The sequence below is a fragment of the Podarcis tiliguerta genome (genome assembly GCF_965153285.1).
Source record: "Podarcis tiliguerta genome assembly, chromosome: 10".
In the NCBI taxonomy this organism is placed as follows: Eukaryota; Metazoa; Chordata; class Lepidosauria; order Squamata; family Lacertidae; genus Podarcis; species Podarcis tiliguerta.
The window spans coordinates 52,498,247-52,514,218 of record NC_139543.1 but is presented as its reverse complement, the minus strand read 5'-3'; the positions used below and the strand labels follow the sequence as shown (position 1 = coordinate 52,514,218).

At 44.4% G+C, this 15,972-nt stretch overlaps 2 protein-coding genes across 5 annotated transcripts in view; one reads left to right on the top strand and one right to left on the bottom strand.

Annotated features, from left to right (window-relative positions):
• BRAF (B-Raf proto-oncogene, serine/threonine kinase) overlaps nt 1–10,464 on the top strand; it is a 60,991-nt gene extending 50,527 nt beyond the window's left edge. For all 3 annotated transcript variants that reach the window (XM_083401466.1, XM_083401467.1, XM_083401468.1), the window contains one exon: nt 1,575–10,464. In XM_083401466.1, coding sequence (XP_083257592.1) covers nt 1,575–1,597 — 23 coding nt within the window. In that variant the 3' untranslated portion in view covers nt 1,598–10,464. The remainder of the gene's footprint in view (nt 1–1,574) is intronic.
• A 1,687-nt stretch (nt 10,465–12,151) lies between these two features.
• Nucleotides 12,152–15,762, bottom strand: NDUFB2 (NADH:ubiquinone oxidoreductase subunit B2). 2 transcript variants are annotated; one of them, XM_083401590.1, is made up of 4 exons: nt 15,558–15,762; nt 14,155–14,296; nt 12,949–13,052; nt 12,152–12,245 (listed from the first exon to the last, which is right to left on the bottom strand). In XM_083401590.1, exons 1-3 carry the CDS (start codon nt 15,653–15,655, stop codon nt 12,978–12,980), a joined length of 315 nt encoding a protein of 104 aa, XP_083257716.1. In that variant the 5' UTR covers nt 15,656–15,762; the 3' UTR covers nt 12,152–12,245; nt 12,949–12,977. The 2 variants fall into 2 exon arrangements, with proteins under 2 accessions (XP_083257716.1, XP_083257717.1); XM_083401591.1 differs by having other exon boundaries at nt 12,959–13,052; nt 15,558–15,736.
• Nucleotides 15,763–15,972: the final 210 nt, after the last annotated feature.

Genomic DNA, 15,972 nt, shown 5'->3' with positions numbered 1-15,972 from the left:
GCCCTTGATCATTGCCCAGCAGTGGCTGCCTTTATACCTCCAGAAAGCTGCCTTGTGAGCAGTTGCAGGTTTTGCATCCAGGACAGGGCAGAAAGTTTTGATGGGCACCTTACTAGGTTGTTGCTTCTGCATAGTGGTTCCATGGAGGTTCTCCGTTGAGAGAATCCGTGAACGAAATAATTCTAAGCATTTGTTTTTCTGCTAGCTCACAGAATTTCAGGATACTACTGTCCTGATTATTTATCACCACCACCGCCTTAAATTTAAACTTTCAGATGTTTTGAACCTGATACTGATGACTGTGAATTCTAACAAGTCTTATGTTTTGCATAGCTTGGGGGTGAGGAAGACTCTGAGCGAATGCTCTTAGTCTATGGCTAGATGGAATGTCTAGCGGAGCCCTGCCTTTCCAGATTAACACATTTTTATCTACACAATCCTGTGGCACCAATTAACACTCCAAATGATAAGCTGAATCAGGAAGACCAGAGGATCGGTGGTGATGTAATTTCTTATTTACAGACTAGCCAGCAATCAGTGTTAAATGGACTGAAGGTGGTAACCAAAGCCTGTAGTTTGGAATGGGTGAAAGAGCATGAATGCTCTTAAAACTAGCCCCAAAGCACAAGGTTTTGCTTTTTCTGCTGCAACAAATGGTGAAGCTGTTAGTTCGGCCAAGGCCTTGCTAAGATAAGAGACCAGAGACCTATGTAATAAGCTGGAGAAAGTAGAACCCAGCCGTACCTGCTTTTGACATCAGAGCACAAAATTTCTCATTTGGGTAGGTTTAATAGGGTACATATATGCTAATAGTATGGTATTTATTTAGCCTGCTGCTCTGGAGTAGAGCTACTAGAAAGTCTACCTTTTAAAGTTTTCCAGAGTGTAGCTTCTTCAGATAAACTCTTTTAACTCCACCATGCGACAGGAAATGGAAGCTCCATCCATTCCCTGTCTCCTAAATCAGTTAGGTAGCCGTGTTGGTCTGACGCAGTCGAAATATATTATAAAAATTGTCCAGTAGCACCTTAGGGACCAACTAAGTTTGTTCTTGGTATAAGCTTTCATGTGCATGTACACGAAAGCTTATACCAAGAACAAACTCAGTTGGTCTCTAAGGTGCTACTGGACTTTTTTTTATTTTCCTAGATATTCCTAATTTACTATGGAGGTTTGGAGAGCAGAGAGCCATGCCAATAAATCCTTGCTTTTTTGACCCCAAGAGAGCAGCTGCCATTGTGTAAAACATGTTGAGAATAATCTTAGAAATGTGAACGATGATAAAACTTTACATTTGCACATTCTTCATGAGAGTATGCGGGCTCTTAATACCCTGCCATATGGTCCAAGTTTGCTTTTTTGGAAACCCATAGTTAAAGAGATTTGGGGAAAGTAACTTTGTCTTCTGTCTCTGCCAATGATATCCTTCTGTACATTTAATTATTAACAATTGCATTTCTCCTAACACCTGCTGCACCCGGTATATAGTGTCAAATTTATGCTGGATAACATTTCTGTCTTGCTGATAAATGAAACCCAACTTTTTAAACTCAGCTCTTGTCCTCCCTCTACAGGCGAATTTGCAGCGTTCAAGTAGCCACGGCAACATTGGCAGCAAATCCACTCTATCATTTTTTTTTTAAAAAAAGTCTTGTGTTCCTACGGTTTCTTTTTATAACATCCAGACTCTCTTCTGCCCCTCCAAAAAAAAAAAAAAAAAAAGGAAAGGAAAAGCAAATTTAGAGGAAAGAGATCTGTACGCTTAGAGGAGAGCAGAATGGAATTACCAATCCAACTTTGGGTGGGAAGGGGAAAATCCCTTGTTAGGAACCAGAATCGATGCTGCCTGTATGTTCACCTCCAGTCTAAACGCCATGTGCATTTGGAGACCCCCTCCCCCCACCCTGTGGCTGCCTGTTCCATTGGCATCATTCCCAGGAGAGAGGAGGGCTCGTGCTTTGACTTTCTGGTGCTCTGGCATGATGAGATTGGAACTCCTACTGCATCATTGGCTTGGGATGGTCTGCTGGTCGGCTTTCTCCCTCTAACAACGAGTTATCAAAGGCTGAACATCTGACGAGACAGAGCTAATCCAAACAATCATCCTCGGGTCTGATTTATTTTTTTCCTAGGGTTATGTGTGGTCTTTTTTTTTTCCTGGTGTGCTTACCAATCAACGGGATAAATGCAGTATATCCTTTTCAGCTGAAGGAGCACCTGCTCTTTCGGGTAAAAAACGCGACAACAGGAACATGGCCAAATTGGCAGATACGTGGAAGGGGGAGTCTGAGAAAGGATTAATTTGAAGGAAAAGGGGATGCTGCACCTTCTCTTTCCAGAATTGCTTTTATCTCTTGTTCAGAGCCGCCCTTTCCCCTGTCTTTCCTTTTTGTACACTTTCAGAAAGGGTTGGGAGGCTTCCCCCCCCCTCTCGTCAGTCCAGCAACAAACGTTTTTACAAAATTACATCAAAGTGTTAAAACACGTAGCTTCTTTTCATTTTTTGCTGATATCATTTCACTCTGTATGTTTGTGTGTTGCCCTTTTTTTGGGGGGGGGGGGTGTCCAAAAAGTCTAATGTAGACTATGAAAAACAAATGTACCTATTTTAAAAGGTGCAAGATAATGTCAGGTACCTAATGTTTCATAAACGGGAGTTCTCAGGTTGAACTGAATATGTTTTAAAAAGGAAAACCCATCCGCAGCCCCTCTCTGAAAGAATTACACATTCCAAAAATTGTGCTTTGGTACTTTTTGAAAAAGAACTTTAAAACATGTTAAATCTGCAAACTCAGCAAGTGTGTGTATGTTTTAATATGCAGTAAGTTGTCTTAAATGGCAGTCTGCTAGGAAGGTCTTGTTAAGAAATGGTACTTGCTGGATCAACATTGACATCTTCGCTCACTGCTTGCCTATCCCCAACTTTTTCTATGTTACTCCTTTTCTTGTCCTATGTCTTGTGGCTTAAAAATGGTGGCGATTGCATTTTGCTTTCTCTTTTTGTCTTGCTCTTAATTCTCATTTGCAAAATGGGTCCTAATTCTTATTTTTATCCAGAAAAGGGGGGGGGGTCAAAGTTACCTCTAGTTGGAATCAGAATGCTGTCAGTTAGCAGAATTCTTTGCTGTGTTGATTAATATAACATAGATTTGTTTTTATTTTATTTTATTTCTTTTTGTTAAAGAGGCAACTTAGATGCCACTAGAAAGAAGCTCACCGTCCACCAAAGCCTTGACATTTAGTGCATTTTTGCCCAGTTCCAGAAGATAGGAGGCTGGAGACAACCTCTCCTTCACTAAACATTTCTAGTGGAAGTTGGTCGTCCGATGAGAGAGGTTAAGCAGTGATTGATAAATACCTCAGCTCTGTTTTTAGGAAAGCTAAGAGAAAGGGAACTGTCTTTCTCGGAAAGAAGGTATGTTCATGGAAAGCAAGCATACCCTGTTGTGGTCCTTGTTCTTCATTTCATTGGATTGTTAAATCTTGTTGAGCACCAGGGTGCTTAACAGAAATTAGACCAAGAAACAACTGAAATATGGGGTATAATCCAGGTAGCAATAGCAAGTGGTTAGAAGTCACTGAGTCACATTTCATGCCTTCTCTGCACAAGTGCTACTGAAGCTATAGAAGTTCTTGGGCAGTTCCTTTTCACTTCTGCGGCTGGTTGTGCTAGAGAGAATTCCAGTGGATGTGGGCAGTGTAATGAAAATAAAGCAGCTTGTGTGGGTGTACAAAGAGTGTGCCAGACCTACGATAACTAAACCAGAAAAGCACAATTTTGCTTTGCTGTGCTTTTCTCAGCTGTTTTTTGTGTGTGTTGGTGTGCAGATTTGGTTTGAGAGCAGTGTTTCTCAAACTTTCTGAATATGGACCATTCTTCCAGACTTACCTTGCCTCTTCTTATCACTCCTGCCACCACCCAACCGCTGAACCTGGAGCGGCGAGAGGTCTGTTACAGAGATGAACATAGGAGATCCTTGCAATTGCTCATGTGTGCGCGCACTACAATGCACAGAGACACTTGGAGTATGCTACTACTGGCATTAAAAGAGGAAAATAGCAAGACGTCTCCTATCATCATCTTAAAACCATGCAAGACAAATAAAAACCAAGCAGTAGCTCTTTGAGACCTGTACATTCCAAATCACAATGGGGTAATGGGGCAGTGAATATGCAAGCACACCCATAAATCCAACACAAATCAGTGCAAATTTCTGCCAGGGAACATTTAGTCCACCCACCTCCTAATTGGTGGGGAGTGAAGGCACCATCTGCTTCCCATACTTTTTGGCTGTAGAATTTTCCTACATTAGTAAACCTCATTTTTGTTTCTTGGGACTTGAGTGCTGGCAAGCATCACCATGGAAGAACGGGTCATTTAGAGACGTTTGGTAGTTGCAAGAAAGAGAATGTGGGTTTCCCACATGCAGGTTGTAGTGCTTAACTTTCTGATGTGCAAGCGTCCAAGATCAGATTTAGAAAATGCCTAAACATCCAGGTTGTTAGGGCTTTTAGAGGTCTGTTGCTGCTGTTTAGGATGTGGGGATATTCTAGCACTAGCCTAGGTGAAACCTTAGAATCCTCTGGCATTTCCACTTGTTCTCCACAGTCTTGTAGTTCTGTTGCCCCTTCTACCTAGCCTGATACTTGTTGAGCATGTGACATCTTTCATGCCCCTATTTTTTTCAGAGCAACCAGTCACTCTGGTGCCTCTTCTCTTTGCTCCCCCCCCCCCCAAAAAAAATTACAGCTCAAATGTTGACTGCTGGCCAATCCATTGCACTTCACAGCTGGCCCACCCTTTCCTCTTCCTCCTGATGTTTGCAGCCATTGGCCCGTTTTGCGCATCACATGAAACCATACTTGTATGCCAAGTCTGCCTCAAACCGAGCCAGACTGTTGGTCCCTCTGCTCAGTATTTTTGATGCACTGACTGGCAAGGGCTCTCCGGGATTTCAGATGCAGGATGTTCCTAACCAAGACTTGCCTGCTAAATAGGTGCTCTGCCACTGAGGTATGGCCCTTCCCTTATGCTCAAAAGACCATGCTTCTCTCCTCCCCTGCCTTTTTCAGCATACTGGGGAAGAAACATACCAAACAACAACAACTACAACAACATACCCACAACAACATACCCTGCCCATCTAGCTGGGTTTCCCCAGCCACTCTGGGCGGATTCCAGCAAATTATAAAAATACAATAAAACGTCAAACATTAAAAACCTCCCATTAGAGGGCTGCCTTCAGATGTCTTCTAAAAGTCGTGCAGTTTTTTTAATCTCCTTGACATCTTTATCTCCTTGACATTGTGGCCATGATAGTAAGCCAAGTTTTCTTCTTGACTTACCATCATACTTCGTTAGGAGTAAAATAAACAACAAGCTCCAGTTCACACATAGTGGCAAGCCAGTGTCTGTTCTGTTTCCTTCCCAGGGCACTGAAGGAAGGAACAGCAAGAGCCTGTGGGGATCTTGTGAGCTGCTGTATTCCAGGATATTGCTCCTTAACTTAAAATCTTTGTTTTGTTTAAACTATGCTTTAAGGTGACGTGCAAACAAGGCTTATCCCATCTTTCATTGTTCCTGAACAGCAATAAGAAGTGCCCTGAAGCAACATGGGGAAGCAACAGCCCCTTTGCTGCTCTCCAAATATGCTGCCCTTCTAAGGCCTGCTAGTGCTAAGGCCAGCCCTGCTTCTCTGCCGAATTTAGAACCATTTATGGGAGACCAAATTCTTCTAAGTTCGATCCTTACCTGCTTAGCTCATTGGAAATACTAGCTGAAAAGACACAATTCTCTTTGGGCTTATAGAATGTCGAATGTGTGTGTATCCTGGCTTGATTGTATTACAACTTTGTTTTTCATTCATGTGCAGTTAGCTTTTTTTTTTTTTTTTTAATAATAAAAATATATAAAGCGGTAGGAAAAGGGTCTTGTTCCCACAAAGCACTTTAGAATGAACTACATACGCTTTGACTTTTCTCCACTTGCATCTGAACATACTGCAAGTCATTTAGCTGCTGCTTCAGTAGGACATTTATGCTGAAGCTTCCTTTTTCTCCTTCCTGCTGTCGTCCCCGAGTCACCATAATCTGATAAAACATAGTGCAGGTCACTTTAATTCTGTGCTCTCACTTGCTTGAAATTGCCCTTAAATTTGAAAATGAAGAATCTGCCTTGAGCTCTCCTGAAAAGATAGGTAGGGAGGCTCCAACAGCGGGTTTGTTTTTTCTTAGACACTGTTGCCCCATGGCCTAACTGCTAAATTTCTCAACAAAGAAGGCAACAATGCACACATGAGACTTGATGCCATCTTTGTACTGGCATGACACATTGTGCATTAGCACCATCCTTGCATTGGCACTGGGAATATTTATGCAAAAGTTGTTTTCAGTGCTGTTAGTTGCTTCGCAGCCAGGCTTGTTTGGGGGATTTTTTCGATGCTGGGAGACAGTATGGGCAGCAGTTGACCAAAACCTAGTTTAAGATCCACCTTAACCTACACCCTGATCATACCTGCTATAAGTGTCTGCTACTCTTTGTGAAGGGCATTCTTATACTGTAATTTCCACTGTGAAACATCGTTACGTTTTGATCTTCTGTGAGGGAGCAGGTGCTTCTGGTTTGGTTTGGGGGGTTTTGTAGCAGAAGGCTTAGTGAAAGAGTTCTGGTATTGGGTATGTGTTTGCAGGTGTGTTACACTGAATTACTTTTTGGACCACGAGTGCAGCATGTGTAGCACAGACAGTTCATAGTACAGTAGCTACGTAACTTGCCGTCCATTGGAAAAGAAAAGGAAAACTCTTGCCTGAAGGGAATGACCCCATTGAGCCTTGCGGGACTATGTTCTGGATTCACTCTGAACCAACTTCGGCTAGGTTAGCTTTGAGATAAGAAATTGCAGTTTGCCAAATGATCTGTGCCTTTTGTGACTTTGAGAGAGATTCTAGAGATACCTGTGTAGGTGCTTTATCTAACTAGAGCAGTGGCTTTGCATTTCTTCCATTTTCAAATGTGGGTGGAACCGATTCATGGAACAGGATCTCCTGACCACTGAAACAAATGGCGCTAGTAGACCTGCAGCAGAAATGTCATTTTATCTTAGTTGAGCTTTTTCTGGCAAGAAGAACACGTATCTTGTGTTTCCAAGTTGAAGTGTTCTCTCCCCAACACCCCCATATGTTGTTGAGTTGGAAGAAACACACGTTAAACTAATTATATAAGAAGAACCGATGGCATTTGTAAAGGAGGGAAAAAATGGAGACACCATTGCCTCTTCTGAGAGCCAAACATTTTAAAAAAGGAATTTTAGCATGAAGGTGAAGAAGAGTACCTTTTTGAGACTTCACTGTAACTGGGGGGGACGGGACCTGTTTGATTGCTAATATTACTGGAAAAGGAGGGGGTGGTTATGCTTGTAACCATAAACAGGATTACAACCCAGGATTGCCAAGACCCTTTTCTCTGATTGAAAGAGGTGTCCGATCTTCTTCAGGCTTCCTATTGTTACAGGTAACCTGTCTATAAACCCCAACCAGTTTTGTCTGGCATTTAAGTTGAAAGATTATGGATAAGTAGCAGAGAAGCAGTCAATGGACTAAAGTGCAGAAGTTGCATCTTCCATAGTGATGCTGTGTCTTCCATCCACCTGCCTAGGAAAAAAGTATGGGTTGGATTTTGAACTGGCTTTTCCAGTTTCTTTCCTAGCCTTTAGGTTCTTGGCCCGCTATTATGATTTATGTAGAATTGGCATTAAGTGGATGAATTAGGATAGAAATGCAAAAGCCCAGATAGCCCTGAGATAGGTCCCTTTCTTAAAAGAGCACATGGATAATAATGGTAACACACGAAGCTGCTTTACAGTGAGTCAGAACATTTTTTCTGTCTTAGCAAGAAAAGTCCAGTCTGACTGTCAGCCAACCGTCCAAGATTTCTCCAAAACTTGCAGCAAGGGATTCTGCAATTGAACCTTGGGCTTCCTGCCTGCTTAGCACATACTGCACCACTGAGCTGTGGCCCATTCCACCCCTCCAAAAAAAATATGTCTCATGCAACACAATCATATGCATAATTACACGGAAGCGAGTCCCACTCTGTTTACTCACAGCTAGACGTGTACAGGGTTGCAGCTTTAGTTGTCTATTTCAGACCCCGTTTTTTGGCAGCTGGGGTGGGTTTGAGAGCATTCTGAAACTTTCTAGGCATTTATTTTGCAATTGCCAAAGCAATATCCATCTGTTCCATTCAGCCTCTGATATGTACTCTTTCTGCAATTACCTTGGAACCGTAATTAAACAGAATTACTCTACCTCCCCCTTTCTGAGCTAGGGAAATGCAGAGCGGGAGACTGTGCCATTTTTCGGATTATGGATTTGTCTGGGGGTTTGTTTCTTTTTGACATCTAAGGTATTGTCCTTCATTTGTGCTCTGCCTAGTTAATACCCTTCCACTGGTTTTATGCTGTTTGGGGGACTCCAACAAGAGCGTTAGGACCTACAGGCTTATGGGCAGGGGAGGGTTGGAGGTTGGAAGGGCAAGCATTCATTTAGGCATGTATTGAAGTAGGAGGATAAAATGGACCAATGCAGGGAGGGGAGGGAATTGTTGTTTAGGTTGAGAGTATAGGGCCGAGTCTGAATAACTTTTGATTTAAATGATTAAATAAAAAACAAAAAACCTAAGTGCAATAAATGTACTTTGAAATTCAAAGCTGTGAAAGGTTCAAAGAAACACACCTCATTCCTTCCAGATTCTCCTCCTTCCTCACTCCTTCCTGTGACTAAAATTGGGCAGTGACCAGCCTGCATGTATCCCGTAGATTTAGCCCCAACCCCCAAAGCTTGGGCAGGTTCCCATGTTCAGTTTACACAATGACCAAGCAGAAGCTCACCTTTGCCCCAGCTTTCTTTTTCATAACGTAGACCTCCAGTTTGTTAGAATTCTGTTATAATTGACCCGGCAGCAATTTTACCCGTTTCATTCTCACAGAATAATTCCCTTGCCATGTGACTGATGTTGGCCAATGCTTATTTTGCTCCAAGCTCACGGCACCCTGCATTTTGAGTAGGGAGCACATGGGAGTATATTGTGACCGAAGAATGGAGTGCCAATTGAAAGCTGAGCATTGCTTGCCCATCCACTGGACTGCAATAGCCCTTCTAGCCTGAGTCGGAAGTTTCTGTAACCAGCACCTCTCCTGGCTACTAGGGACCAGTGAAGGGCAAAACAGTTGTTTCTAAGCAGCTGAAAACAGTAGTCAACATCCTTGCTTTCTGTTCTCTCTGAAATACACATGGGCTTTTTCTTTCATTGCTCCCATTTCCTTTAGGAGATTTTATAACCACATTTGGTTACATGTGCTGTCCTTTTTCTCCTAGACCACACTACTACTTTCCAATGAGATTGGGAAAATGCACTGTAGTTGATCATCCTCTCCATTCCTTCAACAATAGCATTCCAATCTGTTATTTCATTGTAACACTAAGAACTAACAGGTGCCTACCCGCAAACAACTTCAAGGGTTTGGCTGTTGCAAGGGAATAGGCAGTTCGTAAGGTTGTTGCTTTTAATGGCCCCTATGCCCATCTTTCTCTACTATAGCAACCAGGACTCTAGTTATCCCCTGCAATCATACTTGGTGTAAAGACAGGTGGGACTGTTGAAGCATTGTGGGGCGGGGGGAGCTGCCACCGGTATAAACTTGCTGTCATTGTGTGCTCCCCACCTTTCTAGTGATGGGCAGAGTCTTTCGAGTAGAACTTGCCAACCCTAAGCACTGTACAGTTAGACCCAATGGAAGTGATTGCGCAAGTCAGATGACAAAAAAAGAAAAATGTTTAAACAGTTACTCTAGAAAGGAGAAATGTGTATAGTGTTTTTAATTAGTGGAGTGAAATTCATATCCCAACCCAGCATTCCTTGAAGCTGTATTTGCCACAAGATGTTTTGAGCCTCCACAAGTCTGCAATTTTTAAAGTCTGTTCTTTCTTCAGAAGACAATTGATATCCATAGCTTACTTTTTAAAAATGACAATGGAGTAACTAAATGTTTAAAGGCCTGTATTTCTAAACTCATAGGAAAATGTTTATTTTCAGCTTTCTGTCTCATGGATCACTGCAGCTTTTCCTCCCTGCCTCCAATTTTTTTTTCCTCCTTCCCTGTTATTCACTGTAAATGCTGTCACAGATTAATTTCGGTTGTTTTCCTCCCATGTTTAACCCCTTAGCCTAAACTCCCTTCATTTGTATTTTGGAGCTTTTTTCTCTCATGTAAATTTGTACAGTGGGAAATATTGTCCAGTTTGGTTTAGAAAGCATGGAGACATAAACTAAAGTTTGATAGCTGAAAACAGAGACTGAAGAACTATTTGTGTAAAGTTATTTAAAGAATTCTGTATTATATAAAAAGTTAAAAAGTTCTATGTATTTGATGTGAATACTGCTATAATAAAGATTGACTGCATGGATGTAAGTGTAAGTGTGTTAATAAAGGGGGTTAATTCACAGTTGAAATCAGAATTGGATGGGTCCTTGTAAGCCACCTAGTCCAACCCCTTACTCCAGGAGTGGAGAAGCTTTGCCCTTCCAGGTGTTGGTGAACTACAACTTCCATCAGTGCTATCAAGTGTGGCCAATGGCCAGGGATGATGGTAGTTTTGACTACCATCTGGAGAGCCAAAGGTTCCCCTCACTTGCTTTACTCTCCAGGAAACTCAGAGCTAGAGCATCTCCAACAGATGGCTGTCCAACCTCTGCTTTGAAGACCTTCAATTGAGGGTGAGTCCATCACCCCTCTAGGTCCCTACTTCCATTATCAAATTGCTGTTACCATCAAGAGGATAATTCAGATGTCCAACAGATTTATCCTCCTGTAACTTCAACCCATTGGATCTAGTTCTGCCATTTGTGGCAGCAGAGAACATGTCTCAGTGCTTCTTTAAAAGCCGAAATCTGAAGAGGGCAATTATATTCTACCTACCTGTCTTATTTTAAGTATTCTATAGCACCTTTCATAAAACCATCGCATATTGTCTTACAACAAAAGTAACTGAAAATACATTCAAGTAAATTCAGCAGTGTTTCATAAAATCAGGACAAAAATTAATTTGGGATAGCTGTTAACAGCAAATCTGTATGCAATGGTCAGCAAAAGCTGAGCACAAAGGAGTTTTTAGTAGGTGCCGGAACATAGTGGATCTCTTCTCCAAGCTACCTGTACCCAGTTTCTTCCATCTTTCTTCACAGGAATTGTTTTCCATACCTCATATTGTTGCTCAGCTCTAAACATGTTCAAACTTGTCTATATCCTTAACATGCTGGACCCAGTACTGCTCTCAATTGTATATAGCTCAGCTGCAGCTGAAGAGTGCAGGTGAGAAGCAAGATGCAAACACCTCACGTGTAACCAAATGGCTTCACTCTACATGGAAAGGACCATGGCCCAGTGGTAGAACCAGTGGCGTAGCGTGGGGGGTGCAGGGGGGGCCGGGCGCAACATCTGGGGGGGCGTGCTCGCACTCGCAGCTCTCTGCCCCTACCTGGCTCACTCACTCTCTCTCACTGCAGTGCTGGCTGTGCAAATCCGATCCGAGCCGCCGGGTCGCTGCCCACTGTGGGGGGGGGGGGGTTCCCAGGCATGCGGTGCGGTGCGGAGAGAGAGCGAGGGACTATCTGGGGGAGGGACAGTGCAGCGGGGGGCGCAAATTACTTGCCTTGCCCCGGGTGCTGACAACCCACGCAACGCCACTGGGTAGAACACCTATTTTTTTGCGTGCAGAAAGGCCCAATCCCTGGCATCTCCAGGTAGGGTTGGAAGGGACTCCTGCCTGAAACCCTGGAGAGCCATTGCCAGGCAGTGTAAGCAATACTGAACAAGATGGGCTGGTAGTACAACTTGGTATAAGGCTGCTTCCTCTGTACAATCCCTTTCCTAGTCAAACCCCGAAATAAGTGTTTCTGAAAGAGAACATGTAGCCCATACTAAGCCGCAGCAGACCTTAGTTCTGACTTACTAGCTAGAAGGTATATATGGAAGTCAGGACTTCCACACAATTGAAGTTCTAGTACCAAATGCACATGAGTTTTAAGATACAATATATTGTAAACACACACACCCCACCCCGGTTTGAAAACATCAGCACTTCCTCAAACAGCTGTGATCTGGTTAGCTAATTTTATTTACAACCTGAATTTTATTTACAACCTGAAGTCTCTGTAAAATGAAGCCATTTGTAGATCTCCCAGGAGCCTGCAAGCGGTAAGGACAGATGGTTAGTTGGGCTCATTTGCTTCAAAGTGCACAAATCTTAATAACTAGAAACAAGAAAAATAGGCCATGAACAAGGCAAGCGCATCTTGCCACACTGAAGTTTCTTGCTGATTTTTCAATATAGAAAATGGGCGAACTGCATGGTTGGGGGGGCAGTGGTATTCAGTGCTGCACATGCAGAGTTCTGTTCACACAGTAGGACTTCCCTGCACACCTCAAAATCTGCTCTTGAGATGGACTTTGAGGGTGTGCAGGAGGCTGGAGAGATGAGTGGGAAATACTGTTGTGCAAATGCACATCTGCAGTAGCAGAACAGCTGTATTGGACATGACCCAATGTCTGCTCTACAACCTTCACATAGCTTCATTAATTGCCAGTCAATTTCTACCATAAGTGAAAACTAATTTGTTAATTTAAGACAGCACCATCAGTTTACATAACATCTTGGATCCGGATAAAAGCAAATCGTTTGCGAGATCCTGGGGGGCCAGGAACCTAAAATGGATAATGGGGAAAATGGAGATAAAAGTCGGAAAGTGCAATGACATGTACCTCAAACATGTTTATACTGTAACTGGGAATGGGTATGAAGGGGATAAGTGGCAGTATTCCAGAGCCACTCCATTAGTTTAGCCTAGGAAGTGATAGTCATGTAGAACGTCATATAGAAGTGCCATCATACCTAAACTTGCTTAGAACAAACTATTCAAGTTATTCTTCATCATCAGGAGGGATTCCCAGCTCTTCATCTGTCCATTGAGAAGCATCTGGATAAGGAAAGTGACCCTGTGTCGGATGGGAAAAAGAGAAAAGATTGAACACTTTACACCACCAAGGATACAGAAACGTGTTTTGGGACAAAGTATGTCAAACACTACAGGGACGCGGGTGGCGCTGTGGGTTAAAGCCTCAAGTGCCTAGGGCTTGCCGATCGAAAGGTCGGCGGTTCGAATCCCCGCGGCGGGGTGCGCTCCCGCTGTTCGGTCCCAGCGCCTGCCAACCTAGCAGTTCGAAAGCACCCCTGGGTGCAAGTAGATAAATAGGGACCGCTTACTAGCGGGAAGGTAAACGGTGTTTCCGTGTGCGGCTCTGGCTTGCCAGAGCAGCGATGTCACGCTGGCCACGTGACCCAGAAGTGTCTTCGGACAGCGCTGGCCCTTGGCCTCTTTGAGTGAGATGGGCGCACAACCCTAGAGTCTGTCAAGACTGGCCCGTACGGGCAGGGGTACCTTTACCTTTACCTTTTATGTCAAACACTCTGGCTTCTATGCAAAGAGTCAGATATAACTACAACAGTCTCAGCTAATGAGTAAAGCTTTAAGCCAGGAGTACTTTAGATATACTTAAAAGACTTTTATGTAACCTCTTTTCAGCAGCAGCCTTTAAAAATGGTTCTGAAACCAGATGTTCCAAAATTGGGCCACAATATTGTTACCTATTACACCTGTGCTATGTCAAATGTAGTGGCTTCCGGTCAGTTTCCAAACCCAATTTAAAATGCCAGTCTTAACCTTTAGAGCCCGTAATGGTTTGAAGCCAGGTCACCTGAAATATCACCTCCCATATATACCAAGATGCTCTTCAGAGGCCCTGCTCTGTGTGTCTCCAAGGGAAGCAAAGAGGGTGGCTATTAGGAAATGAGTCTTCTTGGAGCTGACACCCCATCTATGAAATACCTTCCCCAGAGAGGCCTGACTGGGACCTTCTTTATGATCTTCTCAGCAGCAGGCTTTTTCTGTACAGTAATCTCAAATCTATCTCTCTCGTGCACACAGCTAGGTAACGGGACATTATTTTTCAATCACATTCAATACTTCTTCACCTCACTAGAGAAGATAACCCTGATGCTACTGCTTTATAGTCTTTCCCAGCCCATTCAAGGTCTCACCAGCACAATATCAGGATCATGCCAGAAGTTCCACAGGATCCAGAACCACATGAGCGCACTGAGCACTTCCCCCTTTATCTGATGGGCCGGCGGAGGCTCTACATAGTGGCGGTACTTGAAGACATGCGCCTCTCCACTTGCGCTGCAGGACAAACACACGTACATAGAAGCAAGCAAGTGTCATGAACAATCAGGGCCGCAGAAGAGCAGAAATTGTGCAGAATACAGTGGTACCTCGGGTTAAGAACTTAATTTGTTCTGCAGGTCCGTTCTTAACCTGAAACTGTTCTTAACCTGAGGCGCCGCTTTAGCTAATGGGGCCACCCACTGCCGTGGCGGCGCTGGAGCACAATTTCTGTTCTCATCCTGAAGCAAAGTTCTTAACCCGAGGTACTATTTCTGGGTTAGCGGAGTCTGTAACCTGAAGCGTCTGTAACCCAAAGTACCACTGTATGGTATTGGGATGCCAAATATGGCCTTCCAAGCCACTCTATTTGTCCCCGAGAACCCTCTCCAGGGTATAAGCTCCTTGTGTGCTTTTTCCTGGTTGGAATGAGCACTTGAGCTGCCATAATGCCCCTTGCTTGCCTGGAAGGAGGATGGCGAGATGCGGTGGTTCGCGAGCCTCTGCAGAATACTCATGGGAAAAATCATATCACCTCTCTGTGCTTTAAATCCGACTTTTGCACGAGGGTAGCATAACCTATTGTGCGAATCGCACCTACAGATTGGGCCCAGACCACCTCTGGCACGCGGCCCCCAGGAATACCTCTATGTAATGTTTTAGTGATGTATTGGAAGTGAGAGCTGGACCATAAAGAAGGCTGATCGCTGAAGAAATGATGCTTTTGAATTATGGTGCTGGAGGAGACTCTTGAGAGTCCCATGGACTGCAAGAAGATCAAACCTCTCCATTCTTAAGGAAATCAGCCCCGAGTGCTCACTGGAAGGACAGATCCTGAAGCTGAGGCTCCAATACTTTGGCCACCTCATGAGAAGAGAAGACTCCCTGGAAAAGACCCTGATGTTGGGAAAGATGGAGGGCACAAGAAGGGGGCAGCAGAGGACGAGATGGTTGGACAGTGTTCTCGAAGCTACCAGCATGAGTTTGACCAAACTGCGGGAGGCAGTGGAAGACAGGAGTGCCTGGCGTGCTCTGGTCCATGGGGTCACGAAGAGTCGGACACGACTAAACAACAACATGTAATGTTTGTTTAGAACCGAGCTGCACGTATTATTGGGGCGACCCTATGTTGCGACGAGCCTACCATGCGGGGTTGTTGTGTCATGCAGCTCCAGAAGGAAGAGTCCCCAAACATTCCATCCCTCCATTCCACTGCTTTGCATAATTCGCCCCGCCCCCTGGCGCGCGCGGTGCGCCCCCCCCCCCCCGCCCCGCTTACCGCCGAACTCCCGTAGTTACGCCAGAACCGCTTTGGGCACGTAGGACCCGGGCGGCCAAGCGCAACCCGCCGCCCATCCGCCACAGAGACCCCGCCATCCTGGCTGCCGCCGGCGGAGCCCTTCAACCCGCCACAATGTCACTCTCCGCTACCGGGTAGGCCTCGGCTCCCAATAAACCGCGCTCTGATTGGCTGCCGTAGCTCTGGCTCTCTTTGGCGCGTTCCAATTCTAGTCACGGAGAGAGGGGGGAACAAAAGGAATCACCGTTGAAATATTCCCGCTAGAGAAGGTCAACGTACATTTCCCGCTTCTTTTGCCGTGGATATATATTTTGAAAAGCTGAAGAGAAGCGCGAGTTGTCCTTCCAGAGCGCCCTACACCTTCCAAGCGATGCTTCCCCCCTTCCGTAGAATG